Source organism: Haliotis rufescens, unplaced genomic scaffold, assembly GCF_023055435.1.
Source record: "Haliotis rufescens isolate VD_foot unplaced genomic scaffold, xgHalRufe1.0.p SCAF_3, whole genome shotgun sequence".
Classification (NCBI taxonomy): Eukaryota; Metazoa; Mollusca; class Gastropoda; order Lepetellida; family Haliotidae; genus Haliotis; species Haliotis rufescens.
In genome coordinates this window covers 4,888,981-4,912,524 of record NW_025964001.1, presented here as the reverse complement: position 1 = coordinate 4,912,524, position 23,544 = coordinate 4,888,981, and the positions used below count along the sequence as shown (strand labels likewise).

The window sequence follows — 23,544 nt, the reverse complement described above, 5'->3', positions numbered from 1 at the left end:
TTTGTCCTGATCTTCACAACTTTTCTCGGAGTGTCACGGTTGGATACAAAAATATTTTTCTGTTCAAAAGAGAAGGGCCGTTACCAGGGGTCCGGAAACCGTCATATGCGCCGGACATGTCCGATTGGGAATCTCAAATGTCCGGTTTAAAATATTGCTTACCGGACATTTTAAAAAGTATTGTCCGGACATTCTTAAATTTTGACCAGACATGATCAACAGTTAGGACTGAGCAGTTTCTGTCTGCAGTTGCAACACGATGAAGATTAACTACACTGACAAGCTTTGTTTGTTTTGATTGCTGTAAATACATCGTACCTACATGATAGTCCAATCGGTCAATCACTGTAATAGGCAATAAACTGAGTTGACACTGATTAATCGAGGATTAATTACTCAGAACATCTTGTTAATTTGAGTGAAAGGTGTTTACAACTGTACATTAATACCTTGCATCATTGATGTACCTCATTATCCTCACAATGCTCCGATATGTAACCTCAGACAAGAAGCGAAAGCGTGACGACAGCCAGTCAACCGATGCAGATCAGTCGAGCGGATCTGCCAAACCCTCAAAGTCTGGACGATCATTTTGTAAGTCGTGGCTAACGACTTTCACTTGGTTGACATACAATGAGGATTTGCAGATTTTATTGTTTTCAGTAGCTAGTCGTATACTGAATCTTGATTGACCGCCATTTTGCTTTCTCGGACGATCGATATCCAATTTTTTTATGGTCAATAATTAAGTACATATGAAAAAAGTATTCAAATAATTATTGCTATCAACGATATTTTAGTATTGTTGATTAAATTATCTGTCTTGTTTTTAAGAAAATCTTTAGTTTAAAAAAAAAAAATTCCCGTTAGGTCACGCGATAACCAAATATGGGATAATAGTCTCGGTCCAAATGTTACAATGCGTACACTTGAGCAGACTCATGAATATAACTCATGAATATTAATTAGACCGTTCACTACGTTAACAGATCGTTATTATAACAGAAACAAACGTATGTTTTGATGTATATCTAAAATGATATCATTTGTTATTAATTGTCCGGTGAATTAAACAATTTAAATTGAAACAATTCATAATTCATCATATTATGAATATGTAAACTTGTAATGTGTGTGAAAAGTCGTACTAAAATACGCTATTTGAAGGGGGCGTGGCCTAAATGCAAATGTCCGATTGGGATTTTAAATTTTCCGGACCCCTGGCCGTTACTGATATTCACCTCGTCAAAACTATCGCACCACCAAATGTGAAATGTAATTACCCATCATGTTTTATGATTTTGTTCTTATTGTTGAATGTAAATGTATGTTCATAATGTGACATGGTTTTGATTTCAATACTTAAATATCTGTTATGAAACCTCCACTATATATCTAAATGTTCACAAGGCCTTACGTCTCAGATTTGCCATCTATCTGTTTGAATAAACGTCTTACACTAGACAGAGAGTCATGATATTGGCGCGTGAGCTGTGCCACGGTTAAATGTGTTTAGACTTCTATCCCAGGATGACCTAGTGTACATATGTGTGTGTGTGTGTGTGTGTGTGTGTATATATATATATATATATATATATATATATATATATATATATGTTTTAGTCTGTTTTCAGTCGTACAAATGAGTATCTCTCATACCCTCACGTCTAGTCGCACGTTTAAGAGGAAGCCAGAAGCTGGAATGTAAACATTAAACTTGTTTCCGTCCGGTTGCGCACGCACCTCCCTATGACATGTCACAAATCTCTCAGCGCGCCTCTGAGCTGGTCGCTCGAGAAAGTCTTTCGCGGTAGATTATCGCTTATCTACAGTTGTTCTAATAAAGTAATAATAATAATATGTCTTACCTGTAGACTCCTGAAATGTAATCCTTGGTAATCCATTGTTGTGTTCAACGCGTGTTTCGCTGTTTGACAGTGATTCTACACGTGGCAATATGTCGGGCATTTGTGCCTCGTGTCAACGAAAACTGTCTAAAGTGGACCCTCACAAGTATTGTCCTTCCTGCATCATTAACTCTTTCATCACTGGCTGCCCCAGAGTTATGTCCCTTGAGACCCTGCAGTCCCTGACACTGACAAGGCCTGCACACTGGCCTCCCTGGCAGTATTATTGGAAAATCACACTATCATTTTTGATGCACTTTTTCTACCAGAAACTTGCTTTTAATATACATTTATCATATACCATTGTAAAGAGGATTAAGTATACTTTAATATTCTTTAATATTCTTTGTTGTTATTGTCTCTAACCTTTGTTATTTTCTAATTACAGGTGTTTACAAGTGAAATAAAACTTGAAAACACTGAAAAAATGAAAACAGACAATGAATTTTGGCTCAAATTGTATTACAAATCACAAAAATAAATCACAGATACAAGGTAAACATAACACAGTGGTCTTGTCATCTTGGACGGCACAGGTAATCCCAGGTGTTACAGGTAAATTCTCTTCATGCACATCTGTAAACAAATAAACAAGTTTACAACTCTTGGTACTGACTTTGTTTTCTATACTGATGTCACATATTACTTATGATACACTTACAGCCTCTTAGGTAAACTCGTTAACACAGGTAAACTTGTTAACGCAGGTAAACTCGTTAACACAGGTAAAAACACAAATATTTGATTTATTTTGTTCTTTTTCAGGATTTGAATTTTTTTTTAAGTATTTAAGTTTTTAAAAAGTTATTTATCACATTATCTGAACATTGAACCACAGCTACTATAAGAATGACATCACAGGGAAGATAACACAGATTGATCTGAAGAGGGAAAGATTGTAAAAGGACGGAAAGATCGTAAATTCAAGTTCTGCAAATATACAAGTTGTGATAACATATTTACAATACACTGCAATTTACAATTGCATAATAAATTAAATCAGTACTTTATTAAATCGATTAATAAATAAATAATCATTACAGTTACTAAAATTTAAATTAAGATGTAAAAAACAAGAAAACAAACATGAATATGGAAATAAATTTTATTCAAATTGAGCGAAATATAAGGACATACGACAAATCGGCAAACTACAATTCGGATATCGATCAGAAAAATAAATTTAAAAAAGAAATTACAGATACGTCATGCCACTCACCTTTGTTGTTGTTGTGATCGCTCGTTCACGTGTCGGTGGCTGGATTCTCATTCGTCGCACTGATAATATGTTCAAACACAGAATCATTGTAAAACAGTTGGAAAAAATCAATAGCACGACTCTTCACTCACCGTGTCAATATATATTCTTGAGTCCGGTCGCCTCTTCAAAATCCCTCATGTCTCCACTATTGTGGTCCCTCTGCCACTCCCATTCTTGAAAGTTGGCGGGGGGGACACCTCGTCGAAACTGTCAAAATGTTCACCAAAATATTCGCGAAATTCCCTCTCCCTTTCGCGTAAATTATTCAATTCAAACACATTATTATTCCCGATAGAGTCGTTGTTAATCATCTGATCGCTATCCAAATCGTAGTTGGCCGCCATTACGCTTGATTTACGATTCAAGCGAGAAAAATACCTGTCGCGAAAACAGGTGACATACCCGCGATTTTCGCGCCTAAAAGACGGGGAAATTCCATCGAATGACGTGTCAATACGTGTAGATCTCGTTTTCATATTTAGAACGAGATTACACACGAGAAAGGAAGTAGAAAGAGCGATTTTGTAAACACGCTCGCGCCGCCCGATTTATCGGGCAGCCGGGTTCTGGGCCACGGCTTATGCTGCCCGATTTTTCGGGCAGCCGGGTCATGGGACACGGTTTATCCTGCCCGATAAATCGGGCAGTCGGGGCGAAAGGGTTAAGGACGGGTTTTCAACGTGTTCAAGGGATAAACGTTGTAAAGAATGTGAGAACTTGTCTTCAATAAACTTTAACTTGTATCTTCGTGCGTTGGCGAAGCGGGCCGCTGACCAGCGCTACAAGCAGAGAAGGACATCGGTTGGATCCTTGGACTCTGCACCCTCCACATCAGGCCCTGGGGGTGGCGGGTCGACCACTCCTAAGAAATCAGTTGTTAAAGACCCGCCTCAGCCAACTTCTGTCTTCGACAAGGACCGTTCGCCTGCTGATGATACTACCCGCACGACTGATCTTCGTCAATCGGTTGATCGAGAGCGTCACTCAACCTCCCCTGATACGACGGGACCGGGTGGTGACAAAGACCATGCAACGGTGGATCTCGGACGTCCTCGCTCAGTCCCGATATGTGTCGGGTCAGATTACTACGGCACGTCGCCATGGTTACATCCACTGCACTGACCTACCTGATCGTCATGGCAGGTCACTCCTACGAGCCCCGTGGTCATCGCAACAGTTGTTTGACGGTCGTACCAACGACGTTCTGGACAAGTACTCCAGGGAAGCCGAGCGTGACATCATCATTTCGGCTTCACACAACATGTCCCGACGGCCACCGGTTTCGAACGCCCCACGACGACGTTACCGAAACGAGAATGTGCAACGGGCCTTCCGTAGGGACGTGCCTCGACAGCCGTTCCGCAAGAGAGATTCCGACAGGAAAGGTCGCCAGGTCTCCTTTTCCAAGTATCCCAGAGGGGGAAAGGGCCAGTGGGGGAGGAAGTGAGGTCCCTTCCCCCGCAGTCGCCGTGGTTGGAGTCCCCCCCGGTGACACTACCTTTAGACGAGCTACCGGTAGGGGGGAGACTTCATCACTATGCCCACAAGTGGGTTTTCCTCAACGACCCTTACGTTCAGAACATTTTGACAACAGGCTACGCCCCACGCCTGAGATCGACGCCACCACTGACGTCATCCCCAACATTCCACATTCCACCAACGGATCGGCTGACGGAGGCCATCGATTTGTTGGTGGAAAAGGCGGCCGTACTTCGCCTAGGGACATCGGCACCATCGCCGGGGTACTACTCGCCCATCTTTCTAGTACCCAAGAAAAACTCCACAAAGATGCGGCTTATTTTCAATCTCAAAAAGTTCAACGCAACATACCTCCAACCACCCGACACATTCACCATGATATCCCTCAGCTCTCTGCGTCGGATGATATTACCGAACGACTTCCTCGTCTCGATAGACCTTCAGGACGCGTATCTACATGTACCAATAGCTTCCGAGTTCCAGAAGTACCTCCGATTTGAATACCAAGGTATTCATTACCAGTGGGCGGCCCTCCCGTTTGGAATTTCTACGGCCCCGTGCATTTTCACACGGATCATGAAGACGGTCGTAGAATGGCTCCATCGGCAGGCGATCAGGGTCGCCTTCTACCTAGACGACGGGCTCCAAGCTCACCAATTCACAGAAGCCCTTCAAGAAGAGTTGGCGACCACCCTGAGTCTACTACGGTACCTCGGGTGGATCGTCAACTTTCAAAAGTCGGACTTGGTACCAACTCGGGATCTACAGTACATTGGGATACGCTTCCAGACGGGAGTCAATCTGGTCATGGTACCTCAAGACCGTTGGGACAAGATTGTCAGCAGCGTTCCGAGACTTCTACATGCCCCGGCGTCGGTGCACACGTGGCAGGAAGTCCTCGGTCTGTTGACATCGGCCCAAGACCTGACTCGCCGAGGTCGTCTTCAACTTCGTCCGCTGCAGAGATTGCTGTACCCCCACCTGGAGTTTCCCAATCTCCTGGTTCCACTTCCGGCGCAGCTACGTTGTCATCTGGAGTGGTGGCTCCAGCCGTCGAACGTTTGCGAAGGCGTCTTTATGAGCGAGCCTCCGTTCATACTACACCTATTCGTAGACACGTCATTGGAAGGCTGGGGAGCACACTTCGGGGACGACCAAGCGGCCGGGCTGTGGTCGCCAGTAGAAAAGGTCCTCCACATCAACTGCCTCGAGATGGAAGCAGTGATTCGGGCGGTCGAGTTCTGGAAACTTCGACTCCGTCGAAAACGGCTGATGATACAGTCGGACAACTCCACAGTCGTCCACTGCGTCAACAAACAGGGAACGACTCGGTCGGCGGCCCTTCTGGACCGGACATTCAGGTTCTTCGCCCTCGTCGACGACTTGGACATGGGCGTACGCGCCCGTCACATCCCGGGGGCCAAGAATGTGATAGCCGACGCCCTGTCGAGACCATCGAGGCCGTCTCCCACGGAGTGGATGATCCATCCGACAGTCTTTCATCTGCTGACAGATCGACTCTGGTTGCCCCAAGTAGATCTCTTTGCAACTCGGTACAACAACCACCTCCCTCGATTCGTGTCGCCGGTTCCAGACCCACGGGCATGGGACCACGACGCTCTAGCGATATCGTCGGAGGGTCTAGACGATTACGCGTTTCCGCCAACGGTGCTGTTACCATCGATACTGGTGAAAGTTCGTCAAACGGCCAACCTACGTCTGCTTTTGGTCGCGCCTTATTGGCCGGCCAGAACGTGGTTCCCGGAACTTCTTCAGATAATCGATCAACCACCGTTCCCGTTGCCAGATCGAGACGACCTCCTTCTTCATCCTCACACCGACGACTTGCATCCGGGGATAAAGAACTTCCAGCTTCACGCCTGGGTTTGCCTCGTTACCTCGTTACCTCGTTAATGAAGAAAGGCTATTCGGCTAAAGCGGCAGCGCTTGTCTCGTTGGCACATCGAGTTACGACTCGTAAGCTGTACGATGACAAGTGGACCACTTTCTCCATTTTCGCCAGGTCTCATGGCTTCAACCCGGCGGTAGCGACCCCACCACAGGTGGCGGAGTTCCTAGTCTCTCTTCGGTCATCTCGACGTCTGAAAGGATCGACGATCTCGACATATCTGGCAGCTTTGGCTTCGGTGGTGCCGTCTCCTACGGGCGACAAGCTCACTAAAGTACCAGAGTTGCAGAAGATTCTACGTGCCTTCTTGGTTGAAGATCAGTCACGTAAATTCCGACCGCCGGCCTGGGACCTCGATGTCGTTCTGCGCAACCTGTCTAGTCAGGCTTACGAGCCTCTCGATCAGGTCGCGTTCGACTTATTGTCTCAGAAAACGGCTTTCCTTCTCTCGCTGGCTACGGCTGCGAGAATTTCGGAAATACATGCCATTGACGTCGGTCGGATTACGTTCGATCAGCGTAACCATGGCAACGTCCATCTTGGTCTCAGATGGGACTTTTTAGCGAAAAATCAACTTCCTGGCCAAGATCCGAGAATATTCCACATTCCTTCCTTGTCTGCCATTATGGGCCCTCATGATCACGCTGATCTCACCTTGTGCCCAGTTCGTGCGCTTCGTATTTACCTGCAGCGTTCTGAACAGCGACGACAACATTTTCGACGGCTGTTCATACCGCTCTCAACCAATGCAAAGAAAGAGATTACACGTAATACTCTCTCATTTTGGTTGAGAGCGGTAATTCTCAGAGCTTACGAGGCGCAAGGACTCGCACCTCCCACCTCCTCTCATCCGCACGAAGTTCGAGCCATCGCTTCAACATTAGCACTCCACAGTAATTGTTCGCTACAAGCTATTATGGAGGGCTGCTTTTGGAGATCTACTTCAGTGTTTGCTTCGCATTATCTTAGAGATATCTCCACAGAAGATGTTGAAGGACTCAAACAGTTTGGTCCACTCGTGGTGGCACAACAGATCTCTCAGAAAAGACAGTGAATTTGTGTTTTATTCACTTTGGAGTTTTTGCTCGACACTTCGTGACATATAACAGGTTACAATAAAAGCTGTTGGTGAATGTACGCATTCTTATGGTTTTTTGTTGCGTGTAGTACTTCTGTTTTTTATTATGGTTATTCGGTGTATGCATCGTCTTCCCATACATTGTAATACTGCTCGTATTTTTTAGTTACCTTGTCTACGGCGAGTTGTTCTGTAACTAAATTATACGCCGACCACACTTCGATCGCAATTCAACTGACGTGTGCAGTTGTCCTGTCGCTTCGATAATTATTTGTGAGTCGAAGAGCATTAAACATGCTGTTTTAGTTACCTTGTATACTGCGAGTTGCTCTGTAACTAAACTATTCGTCGACCACACTTTGATCGCTGTTCAACTGACGCGTGCAGTTGACCTGTCGCATCGATAATTAGTTGTGTGTCGAAGAGCATTAACCATGCTGTGCGTTCGTGATAAACAACTTGTCTCGTCCGTGCATCTGGTCGAATGTTCTATTGTCACTACAGGGGTGAGGAACTTGGTACATTCGACGTGAAAGTGGTCACTGCCTGATTACTTTCCCGACCCTCCTTCCAGTGTTCCGTCGAATTCTACCCATTTGTACGACTGAAAACAGACTAAAACATGGGTTTTTCAGATTAAAAACGATGTTTTATTGGTCTGTTTTCAGTCGTAAGTTCCCACCCAGCCATCCCCACAGGGAAGTAATCCAGTCCAGTCCTGCTTGATGGCTTATTCTTCGAGATTTGTGACATGTCATAGGGAGGTGCGTGCGCAACCGGACGGAAACAAGTTTAATGTTTACATTCCAGCTTCTGGCTTCCTCTTAAACGTGCGACTAGACGTGAGGGTATGAGAGATACCCATTTGTACGACTGAAAACAGACCAATAAAACATCGTTTTTAATCTGAAAAACCCATATATATATACATATACATATATATATATATATATATATATATATATATATATATATATATATATATATATATATATATATATGTACACTAGGTCATATATATATATATATATATCTGTTTTTGAATACCCTCAATAAAGAAGGGATAATAAATTTTGTATAAATTTCCATATCATTGTTACCATAGAGCTGTGTTTTCAAGCAAATGTGAATTCTTTTGTTAAAAGAAAAGCCGTTTCCAAACCACACCTAGCCTTTTCTTTTCTGCCAACCTCTGAATGCAAATATGAAATCTTAATAATAGTGCTATTGACGTTATAATCACAATATAACTTGAAGCATTTATCAAATCATAAAACACTTTGAACTGAATAAACATGATCATACATGAAGGTCGTGAGAAACCTTCCTTTGACACACCCTGGTTTGTCTTGGCATTGTAATTATTTTAATGGCGTGATTTCCCACTTGAACTAGAATTAACATGATCATACTTGCAGGTCATGAGAACCTGTTTCTTGGACCCCCCTGGTTTGTATTGCAATTGTTATAATCTGAAGGCGCGACCCCCCAGTGTGGTACCTCCAATGTTTAACCCAGCCCAAATTTTTGGGACCCTCTCTGGGGGGTCTGGCGGACCTTATGCAGAGGACAATTTGTCAGGTATGGGCCGTGTTGTACTCAGTAACATGTACCTGTTGATCTAAACTTACTTTCATCTGGTACTTTGAATGTATACTCTGGTCAATTTTACCAGAGTGTCCACTGAGTGCATTAAGGGTCAACATTTGGGGGTGTCTGGCGGGCCTTATGCAGCAGACGATTTGTCTGGCAATGGGGTTTTTATTCTTAGTAGAGTGAAATAGTTCATTTTATGTTGATTTCATGTGGTACCTCCAATGTTTAATCCAGCCCAAATTTTGGGACCCTCTTTGGGGGTGTCTGGCAGGCCTTTTGCAGAGGAAGATTTGTCTGGCGTGGCCCATTCTGTACTCTGTGAGATGTAACAGTTCATTTACACTTACTTTCATGTGGTACCTCCAATGTTTGATCCAGCCCTTGAATGGCCCCTTCTTTTGGGGGGCCAGGGGCCACACGAGCAGGGGCTCCCCGGCAGACATCCATATATGAATATGTTGGGTTACACAGTAAATGTTCCTGTGTTCGAATATTGGTACCTTGTTCGTTTGACCAAAGTGCTCTGGGCTGCCGGTCTATTAAGGATGTTGATAAAATGTACAAGCTTTAAACATATTTAACCAAATTTTAACAATGATGACTCCCTAAATAGAATCTGAACTCGGAAATGTCCCACAAGTCTATTTTATGAACAGGTGGGTTTAGTTTGTTGTTTCCTGCATATTCTCAAATTCTCACGTCGATTATCTGAACCTTTTCTCCTAATACAGATTGTCATATCTCTCCCACTTTTAAATGTGATGCTTCTCTTGATGCTGTATTGATACATCAGAATATTGATACAAATATATATTGCGCACATTGAAATATTTTTAATGTTTGAGGCATTTTGTAAGAAAATACTTTGTGCTATGTCATTGAGGTACAAGTACAAAGTACAAATGTCTTGTTAAGATATATATATATATATAGCTAAGAAATGGAATGGATAAAGAAAGATTTCTTGTGTAACGTGCGTAATATTTTTCATTTGACATATACGTGACAGCACTAAATTACTTTTTACTCCTGTCTAGCATTAGGTCATGCATGTTTCATTAATGACATTGGTAGATTTACTTTTGTTGTTCAAATTGATATCACGACATCATGGGATTGTTTCAGACCCTGCTTGTAATCGATGGCTGCATGTCAAGGGAGATAATTCTGGATTACCCGGCCAACTTCTCACGGAAGCCAACGTCGTCCCAGCCAATGCTGCTGGTGGGGCACGTGAAGGAGATGCCTGCGGACATGGGACATTGGCGCCTGGGCAACATGATGGTCTTCAAGACTGCCAGCCTCAGTCGGGAGTGGTGGTTCCACCACTACAGCCTCGGCCCAAATCTGACTTCGGTCAGTAAATGTGACTGCACAGACATGAACTCCATCTATGTCCCGTACCTCACCAAGGACGTCCTGTGTCAGGCTGATCTCTCGCTGGATGTCCTGGTTGGAGCAACTACGTTGTCGGACATGGAGAAGGCAAGGGTAAGGAGGCTGAGGTTCATCATGTTTTGTTGCCATGGTTACGGAGATATATAACTGCTGATTAGAATTGGTGTTCTGTTTAACATAACTGTGTGTCATGACCTATTTAAGAAATAATATATTCTCTCTATTATTCTCTGAACATTCTGTAAGCATTAAATATCTATTTTTAGTGTGAGCTCTGGGTTACCATTGTATATTCAGAATATTGCCTATTTTCCACTTGTCCTCTCACTGTAGACGTCAGCTGTTCTGACATACTCCGCTCAAACACCAACCTGCCTGAGCCAGTACTGCTTCAACAGCCTGCATGAGATGCTGACGAACCTCGGACTCGTGCACCCAACAGCATCCCAGGATCCTCTGCTCTTCCAGAACCCAACCACCATCAAGTGGACAGAGCTCGGCCGCCTCCAGAACCAATCTCACCAGACACTGGAGAAAGCTGTTGAGCAGGTCGGAGGCGTCCAGACATTTGTCTTCATGGTGGCGAAGGTACTGACAGGGAAGAAATGAAACATAAATTACATATTTCATTGTACAGGGAATAGTAACATCGTCGATCTTTCTCCCAATGGCATGCCCCTTGAAGTGTCTGTTCCTAAAAGAAGGAAATGCATAATATTATGTTCATATTGATATTTTCTCAGCCTCAGATTTAGGTTTTGACCACCCGATTCTTTCATATTACTATAGTTAATCTTCCTGCTAGGACAGATTAACTATAGTTATATGAAAGAATTGGATGGTCCTTAACCTATTTTAGTTGTATATTTGGACATGAGACTTAAATGTTGTGATGTCAACACACTTTTTCAACCTCAAGTTATTGAATACCAAACTACATGGCTTTCGGGAAATACAAGTCAAATAGGTTATGGTAATTTAAAAATAGGATTTCTTATGCTGTAATATCCAAATTCAACATTACTGCAACTGATATTGTCCTCTGTTAGATCTACGAGGGCTGTAAGGATGTGAGCGACCCAGCGGAGCAGCGCCGGGTTGAGAAGCTGCAGAGTAAGATCCTCCGACTCTTGTTCAGCCTCGTCCACCATCTGCCGCAGATGGCCCTCGAGTTCCACAACATCCAGGGCTACGCCATGTTGCGTAAGGTCCTCATCACCTCCAGGAGCATTGTGGGATACGAAGTCCTCAAGGTTAGACTGCTTGCTGTATGACAGCTGGGGCTGTAGGTTAGACATGTTGCTGTATATAAGCTTGGACTTTTGAATAATGTGTTACGGTAGATTGCATGAATATTTGTTTCGACTATTTCCAGTGTGATGTAATATTTTGACTCGCTCACTCAATCGGTATAATATATTAGGGTCAATCGTACACAGGAGTAAACACGATGAATATAGAGTCAAAAAGCCCACAGTTATTTTGTTAGTATAGTGGTTATGTAACACATTAATGAATAAACACATAGTCTTTCCAAACAGATTTTCCCTTGTCTTTACTCATCCTTGTGTGAATTTGGGCTCTTATAACATCTGAATTTGGTATTCATTGAACATAGTCTGATGTTGGTGATGTGTACCGTTGTAGGCACTCCTGGATTCGTGTACATCCGAGTCGCTGTTCCGACCCGATGCCTCCGCTTGCATTCCCATACTGCGTCTCGGAACTGAGGCCGTCGTGCGTGACATCTCCATCCTACAGCAACTGCTGCTGTCGTGGCGTGTCTGGGAGAAGGCTGAGGAAGGCGTGCTGGAACTACTCTTCCAGTCTCTGCAGACGCTGATACGTCCAGACCATCAACACCGGGATGTCAACATTAAGCAGTTCCGCGCGGGGGGCATTATGAACAAGATATTCTATATTTATCTGGTACGTTGGCACAGTCATGTTTTTGATGTTCCGGTGAAAGTTTTGGGGATACTTTGCTGAAAGTAGTCCAGTTTGCCTTGTTCTCTCCATATGGTTGCTGGTGTAGAACTAATCCTGACCACATCCCTCAGTGGTAGCCTGAAGATGTCAGTCGATGGTCCTGTGCACAGCTCACAGGTCGCAAATCAGGTGAAGTTAAGAACTGTTGGTCGTGGAGAGTCCTTGGATGGGTGACCCTTGTTTGACAGGTTGACCCCTGAGAGTTTCTTGGGCTTTGGTCCTGCCCCACACTGAAGCGCATGCACATGACTTTGTTCAAAATGTGCTTCTGTTCATCCAGCAGTGAATGGGTACCTGGCAGGATGAGATGGCAGTTTGGTTGTTAACCTAGCGCCGCACAGGCAGTTGGTTTCTATACTTCCTAGGGAGCTGAGAATGATGTTTGAGTGCACACGGATCCATTGACCAGGGTAATAATAGTGTAGTGCTTTGTGCATGCCTCTGTAGTGTGGAAATAGCACAATAAAAATAGGTCTATTATTATTATCATCATCATCATCATCATCATCATCATCATTAGTAGTAGTAGTAGTAGTAGTACACTGACTCGTTCAAATTGATCAATGGAAAGTATCACAAGCCATGAATATTTCAGGAGCGTATCCAGGAAGGCCTGCCGTCGATGACTCCAGTCGTTGGACAAGCTGTGTCTGCCATAGTAGAGGGCATGCTGGGATTTCCTCCAGATCCAGTCATGCTTGTAGCGGTCACTGACTTCCTGTTGCTGGTCCACCCTGCGGCCAGCACGTTTGTCGTTCACGCCACGTCCAGTCACTTCCTGCGGTGCTGGTGGGGTACGTAGACATCGGGAACAGATACCAGACAGCCAGAATAATTTCATCATTCAGTGCATCATCTGTCTGAAGACCTTGGTTTCTAGTTACTATTGTTGATATTGCTGTTGATATCAGTTAATTTTAAGAATCCCAAATTGGCTTCCTTTCTGTAGTCAAAGATATGTAGTTTGGTACTGTATCTGATCTAAACATTGCCTGTTTCTGACTGTAGCAAACACGTCTGCCAAGACAACACCTGTTACAAAAGTCACTGTGCGTAGCCGATCTGTGAAGAAGTCTGTATCGGGGTCAGAAGGTCAGAGCGAGGATGCAAGGTCAAGGACAGATGATGGTAGCAGCAATGCCGGTAAGCTTTTGTTAATACTTCCATAAGGACAGATGTGGTGTTTTGTCGGGTGTGAAATTGTAGCCAAAGGATTTACAATCAACTTGAATTCTTTCAATTTATGGTTTATATTGTTGGCCTTTGAAATTTTATGTTCACATGGTGATATGAATTTCACAAATTCTATCCTTCCCAGAATCACTAGGTGACCAGGAGGGTTCAGCACTCAGGGAGTCTGAGTCTTCTCAAGGGAAGGAGGACCTACCTGTTCCCCCCTCGCCAAACCTCAGCACATCCGAGTCCACCGATTTCCCCCCATTACATCCCAGCCCGTCCATCAGGTCCACCCCAGGCTTCTCACACTCCCAGAGTGGGAATGAAAGCTTGCGGGGGCAGGAACGAGAAAGGACACACACCCTGAAGGAAGCCTTTGTCACCGACACTGAGTCCACCAGCTCAGACAGTAGAGGAGGGAATGGGTACGAGGGCAGTGAGGAATCGGAAAGGCAAGGGGAGATAACTGGCACTGGTCAAAAGGCTGTGAGTAAAGATTATGAGGGCTCCGCTGTCAGTGATGAGAGCCAGCAGACGTCATCTCTGTTGTCTGCTGCAGAGGGGGAGAAGGATGAGGATGAGGAGGATGGTCACATGGAGTTTGATGAAGACGAGAAGGACATGGGAGACCGAGATGTGGGTCTGGTCACCCTCTGTGCTAGTGAGTAGATTCATAGAGGCCAGAATTCAGGTCCGTCTGTCCAAGATATCAATGATTGCACAAATCTGCTGATGGGTATATTTGATGAATAATCTTGTATTTGATAAAGGTTTTGAGGAATAGATTTTATGAAAAGCTGTTGCCATTTCCATGGATGTGATATGGTACAAGTCAAAAGGACTTACCTGACATTGAATTTGTCTATCGGAAGTAGGTGATGTTTGAAATAATAACTAGTGTCAGTTGCCCTCAGCTTCCTGAATTTGGCAGTATGGAAAGAGATGTCATTTCCTCAACTTTTTTATCCTTTGTGAGTGAGTATTGTTTAATGCCTTTTTTAGCAATATTCCTGCAACATGACAGTGGGACACACCCGAAATGGGCTTTACACATTGTACCCATGTAGGGAATCAAACCAGGTCTTGATAAGCGAATGCTTAAACCACTAGGCCACCCCACCACCCCATATCCTTTTGGATGTTCAGCCTATGGCAGGCCTACACTGTAGCTGGGCGGGGATCACCTGTGCCATGTTTGTCTATTGTGGTGGTTGTGGTGCACTTCCATCTTGCTTGTCTCCAGACCTGCTCAACTACCTGTGTGACTTGATGGGGAGACTGCCCGAGAGTTCGGCAGACAGGGTGTATGACAAGGTGCTCAACTCCGGCAGCCTCATCGTCCTGGCCCAGAACAGCTCCCCGCAGATCCGAGAAGCCGTCATTAGGGTATGTGTCTCATGCAGACTTGTATAATGTAGGAAGTTGGAACTTATTTTATTCAATGAACTGGGGTCCTAACTTTATCCTTGTTGGGGTTAGTTGATGGGCTCCTAACTTTATCGTTGTTTGGGTTAGTTGATGGGGTTCTAACTTTATCCTGGCTGGGGTTAGTTGATGGGGTCCTATCTTTATCCTTGTTTAGGTTAGGTGGTGGGGCCCTATCTTTGTCCTTGTTAGGGTTAGTTGATTGGGTCCTACCTTTGTCCAGGTTGGGGTCAAGTGTGTCAGGTCCTAACTTTATCCTGGCTGGGGTTAGGTGGTGGGGTCCTGTCTTTGTCCTTGTTGGGGTTATTTGGTGGGGTCCTTACTTTGTCCAGGTTGGGGTTAGTTGATTGGGTCCTACCTTTGTCCTGGCTGGGGTTAGTTGGGTCATGTCCTAACTTTATCCTGGCTGAGGTCAGGTGGGTCATATCCTAACTTTATCCTGGCTGAGGTCAGGTGGGTCAGGTCCTAACTTTATCATGGCTGGGGTTAGTTGGGTCATGTCCTTACTTTATCCTGGCTGAGGTCAGGTGGGTCAGGTCCTAACTTTATCCTGGCTGGGGTCAAGTGGGTCAGGTCCTAACTTTATCCTGGCTGGGGTCAGGTGGGTCATGTCCTAACTTTATCCTGGCTGGGGTCAGGTGGGTGGGGTGCATGGTAACTAGTGTCCGAGTGCCCTTGTAACTCACTCATGCATGATGTCTGTGTTTCAGCTGATCGGGATGTACACTGTGATGGCTCCCCAGCAGCACCTGGAGAACTTCCTCAAAATGGACGGCTTTTCTCTGTTAGCCAATCAGATCCACCAGTACCCGGCCCGGAAGGAACACATTGAAGCTGCTGTCTCCATCCTGCTGGAACAGTCGTTTACTTTTGATGATGAGTAAGTTTGTTTACACTTGAAGATGAGTAACTTTGTTTATATTTAAGTCAAGTAAGTTTGTTTACATTTGAAGACAACTTAGTTTTATTTGTGTTTAAGTCAAGTAAGTTTGTATACATTTGAAGACTTGTAAGTTTGTTTACATTTGAAGATGAATGAGTTTGTTTACATTTGAAGACAAGTAAGTTTGTTTACATTTGAAGACAAGTTAGTTTGTGGACGTTTAGGTCGAGTAAGTCTGTTTACACTTGAAGACGAGTAAGTTTATTTATGTTTAAGTCAAGTAAGTTAGTATATATTTGAAGACGAGTAAGTTTGTGTACGTTTAAGTCGAGTAAGTTTGTTTACTTTTGAAGATGAGTAAGCTTGTTTGCATTTGAAAGATGAGTAAGTTTGTTTTCATTTGAAGTCAGATAACATTTGAAGACGAGTAAGTTTGTTTTAGATCACAAACACATAGGATATCTTTGGATTATGATAATTTGTCCTCCCCCAGGCGGCAGAATCACATTCCTGCTAGTGCCATAGTATCATAGTAATGTATGTATATGTATAAGACCTGAGGAATTTAACATTTGTGAGAGTATCCAATGGTCTTTGAATAAATATCCTGTGTTTTTGAAACTGTTATGAGTTGCAGTGCAAGTTTGCTTTTTTCCAGGTTAGATGAGGAGATTATGGAGTTGTCCAGCGTGCAGCAGTCATCCGTCGTGCTGCTGCTCTCTCTGATTGAGCAGACGGCATATGATCTGCCACTGTGCCACAACACTCTAAGTCTTCTTGAAGTGGTCAGTATATAGAATCAGGATTTGACCTTGACCTACAACACTAGGAGTCCAGAGGACCCCCATTTACTAATTTCATGGGTCCTCACAGGAAATATGAGGGTCCTGTAATATAATGACATGGTACAGTGCATCGTACTGTAAGATTTATAAGTTACTTCAATGACAGGAACTTCTTCTTTTTCAAGAATTAGGTACAATGAACATGATAGTTCATGCCTCAGGTCGCAATATAAAGTTTTCCTACGTCCATTTTATATATTTGTGCGTACTGGAAGCACATTTCTGAGTCGGGTAAAAACCTGTAGATTCCCAGTGTTCATACATTCCTGATCTCCACACTCAGCCACTCCTTCACTTTCCTTCCGACTGTTTTGTAAGTCATTAGTTCATTCAGTTCCCATTCATTTGGTGCTTTACCTTTCAGTTACATTGCACCATAATTATACCCCCGACAAAATGTAAGGGGTATGTAGTTATACCAAGGTTCTGTCCGTCCATCCATCCGTCGTTCCGTCCGTCCATCAGTCTGTCCATCTGTCCGTCCGTCCGAAAACTTTGACCGCACGATTTCTCTTAAACTATTCAGGGGATTCATCTCAAACTTACTACATATAATCTGTGTCATATGGAGGGGTGCAGTCAAAAGAAAAAAAAATTTATTATTAATTTTCGATTTTTTTATGAATTTTTCAAACCCTAATGTCCGTCCGAAAACTTTGTCCGCACGATTCCCTTAAACTATTCAGGGGATTCATCTCAAACTTTATACATATAATCTGTGTCATATGGAGGGGTGCAGTCAAAAGAAAAAATTGTTTTTATTAATTTTCCATTTTTTTATGTATTTTTCAAACCCTAACCCTATCCTAGCTATTTAATTTGTAACTACTGACACACTAGGCGGGTCGAGGGTATTAGTGAGCCACTCTCACTTTTTCACTTGTTGTATTCTAAATACAGCACACAGTTGACATCTCCAGTTGATATTTGTCCTCTCTGTATCCCCGCTCTTCATAGCAACCCATGCTGGTTGTGTGAGGCGACTTAATGGTTCTAGTTGTCTTGGTTAGATGAGTTCCACAAATCATGCAGAGTAATGTAGAGTCCATTATCAACGCCTTAGGCACAAGCTCTACTTGTATGAGTGATCTTGCAAGATAACATTAAGCTTATAGATTAAGTGGTAAGATAAACCAAAATTGTGGCTTCGAAAACTGGTAAAAAAAATTCTTTGTTGACCCAAGCTCTGAGGGAAGGGAAGTGCCTTGCCCTTGTGCAGTAGATCAGTTTTGATACTTCTTTCCGTGCAACTGCTCATTAGATAACTGACCATGCTGACTGAAAAGAGAATGTCTGTTGAAAATGTTTTAAAGTTTTTTAAAGAATGAGAACAACATAAACAGAAATAATGGCTACGATTTAATAGAGGTAGTGTTCTTAGAATTATACCCATTGATAACTATTGTTGGATATTTATCATCCCAGAATGATTTCCACAGGAGATATCATTAGTGTATCCCCATGAAATTGAATCACAATGCTCAGCAGACCATTGTGACTTCATCCGTTACCATGACATCACAATGAAATGACATCACTAATGCCACTGAAGCTGGTTACACTCAAGACATTTGTACTGTTTACACACTAAAAAAGTTGGAACAGTGATTTTGTAAGATAAATTGAATTTCACCCTACTGTCTTTTGACATCAAATATATGGACACGTGTATATGAAAGATTACAATTTGTTTGCCTTGTGTTGATGTATTGATATTAAAAGGCACGGGTGAGATTCTGTGTGTGTCCACCCTGGTGTTTCGTGTTTGTACCCTCTGCCTTGTTCTGCAGCTCCTGGTCCAGTGCCCCATGCTGTCCACCATCCTCCTGGAGCAGGGCTTGATGGAGGTGCTCACCAACCTCATCACCATCATCAACAGACAGAATAGCAAGTACGTTCACTGCCGCTGTCATCATCCCATGTGATAGAATGCACCCTTGCTTTGAGCTGTGGATGACTGTGTGCGATCTGGCTGTGTCACAACTCACAAGAAACTTCCCTTTAAAAAATAATGTCACCAGACATATCATGTCATCATGTTGCGAGTGCATACTCGAATCTCCAGAAAAGAGATCATGATAGAAGAATGTTTTCTTATGAAATATACCACACTTTGTTCTTCATTGATCTTGGCAATTTATCGCGTAGCTATCTTATATATGTATTTAAAGAACAAATCCCAAGATTGTGGTTGAAAATGTAAAACCGCAAGCAGGGGAAAAGCCAGAGGGCCAATGGTATGGATACTGGCTTGGACACAAGCAACTGAGTTTGTGGGATTTCCACTATTTGAAAAAACCTTTGGAGCAGTAGGATGACGTCACTATAGGTTGGTATTTGTCAGTACCCAATTCTTCTTTTGACAGGCCGACAGATGTAGTTGAGGCAGAGAACAACCTGTTGCTGTTGGACGTACGGAGAGTTTTGTGTAGCCTGGCTGTCAGGGAGTTCAGGTAGGGAGACATGGGTCACAGATTTTTGCATCTATCAGTCTTACGTACAGGACTGCCTCCCTGGTCGAGGGGATAAAAGTTCTGCTCAGAGAGAAGAAGAGTGGTACTCAGAATTACGGATTATGTGTCCCTTGTGAATGAATGCTGAAAGTCCCTCGCCAAGTCTCAGGATTAACGCCCTTTACTCAGGACAGATAATCCCATATGTGTAGGTTATTCTGTATACTTCTCAGACATTTTAAGAGCGAAAAAGTGAAGAAAAAACGTAAAATCCGAATTTCCAGTAGCTCGCTGTTTACTCTCCAATTACAAACCTTGTCCTTGAGACAGGAATGTTTCAATCTGTGGACTGTCTGCATCACATCTGTCTCAAGTACAAGTACGTTTTGCTTATGGAGATGAAGTTTGTGTTTTGAGTTCTTGATTCACTGGTACTTGTTTTAGATTGTATATGCAATACATGCATAAGAGCTCTGTGAAATGAGATGTTTAGGTGATATATCTGATAAAGTATTTATTTCCCTGCTGACTGATGTTTCTGTGGTAGTCTCTGCTGAATGTTACATTGAGTCTTGTTCCTGGCAGCTGGAGTGGCATGACACACTACCAACAGGTGGAGGACATGTTCAACCTCCTCAAGGCCTTGGAGGACAAGGAGCAGGCATCAGGTAGGGAGGGAAACAGTGTTAGATGTTGAGAGTCAGGTTGCCAACCCCCTTGTGATATGTAGATTCTGTTTAGAGGGTATTTAGGACTGTGTTCATGGGACGCAGGTTAGCTTCTAGGGGATTGGTGTTCACTCACAATCCAAGTGTCAAATACTAACTTCAGCTTCTAAGCTAACTAGCGTTCCCCTGTCGGGAACAGACTATAATCCCCACCCCTAATCCCCTTTATACTACTGAATTTTAATTTTGACCTGTCTGGGAAGATGCCGGGATGCAAATGAAATCGTATTTGGTACACAGACTCAACATTTTTTTAAATAATAATGTACCTAAAAAATTCCATTATATGTTCTATTTTTTCAATATTTGTCAGTAATTTAACTTCAAATTGCACCCTTTTATGACCTTGGAACGTGTTCTATAGGTTTTCGTCTGTGATCAAATTCCGCTTTGCAAAGTGATTTCTGACATGTGCTTTTGAGGTTTGTGTAAGTAGTATTTGGGATTCAGGGGAGGGGTGTTGTCACCCTCATGAGTGTTTGAGACAGAGTGTCATCGTGAGAGAGTGGTTAGGAGAAGTATGTGGGAAAGAGAGTGTTGAGTCAGGGGCTGAATGACTAATGCCCCATCACCATATCATGGCCTTTGTTGCCAAATATAGGGCACTCAATAGGGCTGGTAAGGGTAACTCGGGTACCCTTGGTTAGTCACCTGACATATTGTTTAATGACAACAACATTAAAACTCCATGGTTACACTACAAGTCGCTAATGTTCATTTCTTTCTGACTATGCAGTTAGGTCTGGGACGAGTCCAAATATACTACCCAGGTACCTGACCCTCTATTGCCCGATCCTACCCGGATACCCACTGTTGGTCTCAAGAGTTGGGTGCAAAATGAAAATGTCCGACTGGGAATTGTTTTACCGGACCCCTGGCAAAAAGTATTTAGATACATGTATATGATCCAGTCACAAACACTGAAGTTGACTGAAGCTTTATATTTACTCAAACATATAAAAGTCGGAAGGAATGAGTTCATAGTCAGGAAGAAATGTGAACATAAGTGACTTGCAGTGTAACCATGGAGTTATAGTAGTGAATTTTGTTATTGAATAATATATCATGTGACTAACCATGGTCCCGGGTAGTCCTGTGGGTACCCGGGTCCTACTCCGTACCCACCCAACCCAAGTACCCATGTTTCCCTACACAGCCCTAAAGCATGCATTCCTTCTGACTTTTACATGTTTGAGTAAAGATAAAGAATACTTCAGTCAACTTCAGTGTACGCATGATCAGATCATTTTATATGTGTATCTAAATAGATTTGGCCTGGGTAAAAAATTTACAGTTGGACATTTTGTACCCAAATACTGAGACATACAGTGGGTACCAGGGCAGTGTCAGGTAATAGGGGCTTGAATACCCGGGTAGTAAATTTGGACTTGTCCCAGCCCTAGTACCTGACACAAAATTATTATTGTTTTTGTATTCTCATTCACAAATTCATGTGGCCATACCAGATAATGTTTGTGTCATTAGTTCTGCTTGTTTTGTGAGATGTTCATATTGACTTATCCTACTGACTGATGGTTGCCCACAGAAGACAGTAAGCGACGTTGTCAGAACCTGCGGGACCTGCAGTATGTCATGGTGATCCTCATCATCGAGTATGTGGAGAGACGCAGCGAGGACATCAGCCAGCAGCCTCACAACTGGTTCACCATGTCCGGGGGCAGCACCTCCAGCGCTGGCAGCTATGGTAGGGTGGGGCACATCCCTCATATTGTAGGGTGGGGCACACCCCTCAAACTGTAGGGTGGGGCACATCCCTCAAACTGTAGGGTGGGGCACATCCCTCATACTGTAGAGTGGGGCACATCCCTCATACTGTAGAGTGGGGCACACCCCTCATACTGTAGGGTGGGGCACATCCCTCATATTGTAGGGTGGGGCACATCCCTCATACTGTAGAGTGGGGCACATCCCTCATACTGTAGGGTGGGGCACATCCCTCATACTGTAGGGTGGGGCACATCCCTCATATTGTAGGGTGGGGCACATCCCTCAAACTGTAGGGTGGGGCACATCCCTCATATTGTAGGGTGGGGCACATCCCTCATACTGTAGGGTGGGGCACACCCCTCATACTGTAGGGTGGGGCACATCCCTCATTCTGTAGGGTGGGGCACATTCCTCAAACTGTAGGGTGGGGCACATCCCTCATACTGTAGGGTGGGGCACATCCCTCAAACTGTAGGGTGGGGCACATCCCTCATACTGTAGAGTGGGGCACATCCCTCATACTGTAGGGTGGGGCACATCCCTCATACTGTAGGGTGGGGCACATCCCTCATACTGTAGGGTGGGGCACATCCCTCATTCTGTAGGGTGGGGCACATCCCTCATACTGTAGAGTGGGGCACATCCCTCATACTGTAGAGTGGGGCACATCCCTCATACTGTAGAGTGGGGCACATCCCTCATACTGTAGAGTGGGGCACACCCCTCATACTGTAGAGTGGGGCACATCCCTCATATTGTAGGGTGGGGCACACCCCTCATACTGTAGGGTAGGGCACATCCCTCATACTGTAGAGTGGGGCACATCCCTCATACTGTAGGGTGGGGCACATCCCTCAAACTGTAGAGTGGGGCACATCCCTCAAACTGTAGAGTGGGGCACATCCCTCATACTGTAGGGTGGGGCACATCCCTCATTCTGTAGGGTGGGGCACATCCCTCATACTGTAGAGTGGGGCACACCCCTCATACTGTAGAGTGGGGCACATCCCTCATACTGTAGAGTGGGGCACACCCCTCATACTGTAGAGTGGGGCACACCCCTCATACTGTAGAGTGGGGCACATCCCTCATACTGTAGGGTGGGGCACATCCCTCATACTGTAGAGTGGGGCCGTCCCTCATACTGTAGAGTGGGGCACATCCCTCATACTGTAGAGTGGGGCACACCCCTCATACTGTAGAGTGGGGCACATCCCTCATACTGTAGGGTGGGGCACATCCCTCATACTGTAGGGTGGGGCACACCCCTCATACTGTAGAGTGGGGCACACCCCTCATACTGTAGGGTGGGGCACATCCCTCATACTGTAGGGTGGGGCACATCCCTCATACTGTAGGGTGGGGCACATCCCTCATACTGTAGGGTGGGGCACATCCCTCATACTGTAGAGTGGGGCACAGCCCTCATACTGTAGGATGGGGCACATCCCTCATACTGTAGGGTGGGGCACATCCCTCATACTGTAGGGTGGGGCACATCCCTCATACTGTTGGGTGGGGCACACCCCTCATACTGTAGAGTGGGGCACATCCCTCATACTGTAGGGTGGGGCACATCCCTCATACTGTAGAGTGGGGCACACCCCTCATACTGTAGAGTGGGGCACATCCCTCATACTGTAGGGTGGGGCACATCCCTCAAACAGTAGGGTGGGGCACACCCCTCAA

General features: G+C 44.4%; 1 protein-coding gene across 4 annotated transcripts in view; it reads left to right on the top strand.

Moving 5' to 3' along the window:
* The window catches only part of LOC124131833 (lysosomal-trafficking regulator-like), a 104,490-nt gene that overhangs the window by 50,939 nt on the left and 30,007 nt on the right, over window positions 1–23,544 (top strand). For all 4 annotated transcript variants that reach the window (XM_048403570.1, XM_048403571.1, XM_048403572.1 and 1 more), the window contains exons 15-28: window positions 10,356–10,721; window positions 10,962–11,216; window positions 11,678–11,881; window positions 12,276–12,557; window positions 13,213–13,411; window positions 13,626–13,760; window positions 13,936–14,454; window positions 15,037–15,179; window positions 15,929–16,098; window positions 16,760–16,886; window positions 18,737–18,837; window positions 19,313–19,399; window positions 19,985–20,067; window positions 21,674–21,832. In XM_048403570.1, coding sequence (XP_048259527.1) covers window positions 10,356–10,721; window positions 10,962–11,216; window positions 11,678–11,881; window positions 12,276–12,557; window positions 13,213–13,411; window positions 13,626–13,760; window positions 13,936–14,454; window positions 15,037–15,179; window positions 15,929–16,098; window positions 16,760–16,886; window positions 18,737–18,837; window positions 19,313–19,399; window positions 19,985–20,067; window positions 21,674–21,832 — 2,830 coding nt within the window. The remainder of the gene's footprint in view (window positions 1–10,355; window positions 10,722–10,961; window positions 11,217–11,677; window positions 11,882–12,275; window positions 12,558–13,212; window positions 13,412–13,625; window positions 13,761–13,935; window positions 14,455–15,036; window positions 15,180–15,928; window positions 16,099–16,759; window positions 16,887–18,736; window positions 18,838–19,312; window positions 19,400–19,984; window positions 20,068–21,673; window positions 21,833–23,544) is intronic.